This window comes from Solanum pennellii, chromosome 4 (genome assembly GCF_001406875.1).
Source record: "Solanum pennellii chromosome 4, SPENNV200".
NCBI classification, from domain to species: domain Eukaryota; kingdom Viridiplantae; phylum Streptophyta; class Magnoliopsida; order Solanales; family Solanaceae; genus Solanum; species Solanum pennellii.
In genome coordinates, this window is record NC_028640.1 from 70,656,638 (window position 1) to 70,660,466 (window position 3,829).

General features: G+C 36.6%; 1 protein-coding gene across 6 annotated transcripts; it reads left to right on the plus strand.

Annotated features, from left to right (window-relative positions):
- Positions 1–1,408: 1,408 nt before the first annotated feature.
- LOC107015713 (F-box protein At1g78100) lies at positions 1,409–3,829 on the plus strand. 6 transcript variants are annotated; one of them, XM_015216075.2, is made up of 2 exons: positions 1,409–2,550; positions 3,318–3,829. In XM_015216075.2, the coding sequence occupies exon 1, from the start codon at positions 1,509–1,511 to the stop codon at positions 2,529–2,531; it is 1,023 nt and encodes a 340-aa protein (XP_015071561.1). In that variant the 5' UTR covers positions 1,409–1,508; the 3' UTR covers positions 2,532–2,550; positions 3,318–3,829. The 6 variants fall into 6 exon arrangements, with proteins under 6 accessions (XP_015071561.1, XP_015071559.1, XP_015071562.1 ...); XM_015216073.2 differs by having other exon boundaries at positions 3,327–3,829; XM_015216076.2 differs by having other exon boundaries at positions 3,359–3,829.

The window sequence follows — 3,829 nt, forward strand, 5'->3', positions numbered from 1 at the left end:
AAACATATATATATATATATATATATATATATATATACAAACACATTTATCATCGACACAGACGTCTAATTTATACAAATTGCTATGATTTGTACAAATTAAATACCTTATAGTAAATTATGTTTGCTATAAAGCGCGAATAATAAAATTATAATTAGTAAGTGGTAATATAAATTTAATAAGTATTTATTATTTCTAAAATTTACTTATTTTGAAATGTGCTATAAGAATATCAACACGACAACACCCATGTAAAGCCTGAAGAACTGTTGAACGTGCTGTATGACTTGATCAAATTCAGTACTAGTCTTCATTTTATGATTTTTCAAAAAATTTAATCACTAGATTGAATTTTCCTTGCAAGTATCTAATTCTCTATTTAGTTGCATTCAAAACACAAACTTTTTTTTATTTAGGGTGAAAAAAAATTCTTCTTTAGGGATGCTTTCTAACCGCAAATAATTATGTGATATTATTTGATTTGATGCGAAAGATTAAGAAAAACATAATTTTTTTACAAAAATTGTAATCTAAAACAAGTTATAGATATTTGTAAGCAGAATCTGATATGATTGAGAGTGTTTTTAATCTCCTTTCAACAGAAATTAATATTGAACTTCCTTCGACTTCTTCATTTGTTACTTTTTCATATCTTAAATTCTTTTGATTAAAATTCCAACTCCGTTATGACATATTTGTATCCTAAAAGTGGTTAATTTTGAAAATTTCAATGAAACAAAAAGAAAGGAAGTTTTAATTAAAGCCAAATGTAATGCACAAATTAGGGTAAACACATCATTATCATTAAAAAAATTCGTCACCCGTGATTTAGAAAGAAAAAAGATAATACCTAAGTGGGCCAAAGGATTAATGCCTATTTAAGCAAATCATTGTATTTATCTACAACACCAACCTTATTATAAGTAAAATAAATAAATAAATAATAATCAATAATGTAACATGTATGATTGCATCCAACCTTATTATTATAAAAAAATTAAACACTAAAATCTTTACTTATTTCATAACTAATATCACTATCTATGAAACAATACGAGATTAATTAGGTCTACAAAAGGTTAAATAAGGAGTGGTTACTAGTTGTTCAACATAAATCAATTTAAAATTATATTTAATTAATTAATAATAATAATTACAACTAGTTATTACATCGTATAAATATAATTTATTCACATTGAAAATGTATTTTTTACCTAATTTCGATAGAAAAAATGTGAAATGCAAAGCGTGGCCGGTAGCACAAAGAACAAACCACAGCGCCATAATCAAAATTCTGACGAAAGCCGGCAATTAGGCGAAAAAGAAAGTGAAAAATCCCATTGGGTCCCACTGTTAATATCAGGTCAACGGTCAAACTTTCCGCTCCTCTCAATAAGCTCGATTTTCCGAGCTCTCTTTTTTATTTTTTAATCTTCTCCGTTCATATCAACAATCTTTTTCTCTTAATTTCTCATAAATTATAACAGAAAAAAATTATCTCACCGGCGATGGAGTTTGAATCGGATAACTCCGACGGGTTCGATCGGTTACCCGACCCGCTTATTCACCTCATGTTCAACCAAATCTCCGATATCAAAACCCTAATCCGGTGCCGCTCCGTTTCCAAACGGTTCAATTCGTTGGTACCTCAAGCCGATTCGCTTCTCCTACGAGTTGACCGGGTAATTTCGGCTACCGATTCGGATGACGACGATGATTCCTTCCTCATTGCTTTCCTCAGATCCATTATCAAATCCCTTCACCATCTCGTTTCACCAAGCAAGGTTCTCCCAACCCCTGCCCGATCCCAGAACTCACCCGCACAGATCCTACGGGAGTTCGAGAGGATCAGGAATCTAGAAATCGAGCTTCCTTCAGGTGATCTTCGGTTAGAGAAAGGCACGACGATTAGGTGGAAGGCGGATTTTGGGAAAACCCTAAAGAGTTGCGTGATTTTAGGGTTTCGTAGCGGGGATGGAGGTGGTGGAGAGGCGGAGTTTGGAGGAGGAGCTGGCGCAGGGTTGAAAATGAGGGTAGTTTGGACAATTAGCGCGTTGATTGCGGCATCAGCGAGGCATTACATGATGGTGGAGGTTGTAAACGAGCATAAAGAGCTGGAGAATTTGGTGATCAAGGACAGAGATGATGAAGGGAAAGTGGTGATGGATAAGAAAGGATTGAGAGAATGTAGAGAAAGTCAATGTGAAGGCGAAGAAGCTGAGGTAAACAATGCCAGCAGTGGCAATGGAGTTGGTTTGTGGTGGCGTAACAATCGTACTACAGTGCCAGCAGTTCGAATGAGGATGTGGCATGAAGCGAGGATGGAACTCTCCGGTGGCATGAAAATGGTGGGAGCAACGTTGGTGGTTGTCCGACCGACAAATGCAGGGGGTGAGAGGAGCGAGGTGGAAGAACAAAATGGAGATGTAGGATTGGCATTAGGAGCATTTGGGGAAGATGCAGTGTATTTTGAAGCTGTGGAAAGGTTGCTGAAAAGTCGAAGTTACATTCTGGAGATGAACTCTTTCTAGTTCCTACTGTATCTGTAAGGTCTTCATCTCAACTGAATAGGATTATCATCTAGAATTTTCTTGTCATTTGTAAATATCTATCTATCTATTTCTGTTGCTATTTGGACCGGAATATGTTATTTGTACAAGTATCGTTGAGATGTGCCAAAGAAAGCCATGATGGAAATCTAAAAAGCGAGGTTTTAGGTATTGTAGCAGTGAGAGTTGAACTGAAACTTTGTCTAAGGATTACATGCTCTTATGGTGCCATCGAGAGCTATCTTGCTCTCTTTTTTGTTAGCAATTCTACTAATCATATTATGTAGCATGTCATGTTATCAGACTGAGAAGGTTTCTGGTGTAGCTCAACTCTCTTTTCTTTAGGACCCCTCAAAAACCTCTGTTCACTCTTGCTACCTAAAAACAAATTATATAGTACGAAAATGGATATTTGAGGTTTTGCATATCCGACCCATTTGAGAATGACCATAAACAATTGATAAGACGTTTATTGAATGGAATTTGTGCTGGCTAGATGACCTAAGTACAGAGAGAAGATACAGAGGAGTGTTTGGTGTGAGGTATTCGGTTTAATAGTCCCAGGATAAATGTACATCCTGCGTTTGGTTTGAAGTATTAGGCAGCCTAGGATTATTTATCCCACCATTTATGCCTTAGCATGGTAGAATAACTTGTCGTGGGATAACTTGTTCCCGACCAAACCACCCTCGAGTGTTAAGCTTGTCGGTTTGATTAACTTTTACATGACAATACAGAAGTCATCTAACTGATTTCAACTTATTTGAGGTTGAGTAGCACGTTCTGAACACTCAACTTCCAATATACAGCAGCCTGTGGAGGGCTAAAATGGCAACTATTTGAAATCCCAAAAGAAGAAGAGGAGGACGGAACAGGGAGCAGGGGCAGACGACATCTTTGCTTGCTTGACAGAATGTCCAGGCACCTCGAGGAACCTAAACCTTCCAATAGCAGGTTCCATAACCCTCCTCAACTAAGGGTCAGAGCCAGATGGACATGGGGGCTAGTAAAATCACCATAATGCTGTGATAGAGTACGAGCAGAGCCTGATGAATGCTTTCCGTAATGACAATTCATGAGTTCTTATTTACATCTTTGATTCCTGCCAATACATCAACAACTTATGTTACTGTGTCTAATATCCCGTTATGTGCTATATTTGTTATAGCTTGTATTCTTCAGTCAGGTCTTGTCTGTTTAGAGTTTCTCTTCAAATTTTGATGTATCCAAGTTTTAAACAGGGTAGCACAATCAACATTTACCAAGCTGCAGTTTACCAA

Excerpts from the sequence above, each read along its gene's own strand:
- LOC107015713 (XM_015216075.2), top strand. The coding sequence starts at position 1,509 with ATGGAGTTTGAATCGGATAACTCCGACGGGTTCGATCGGTTACCCGAC.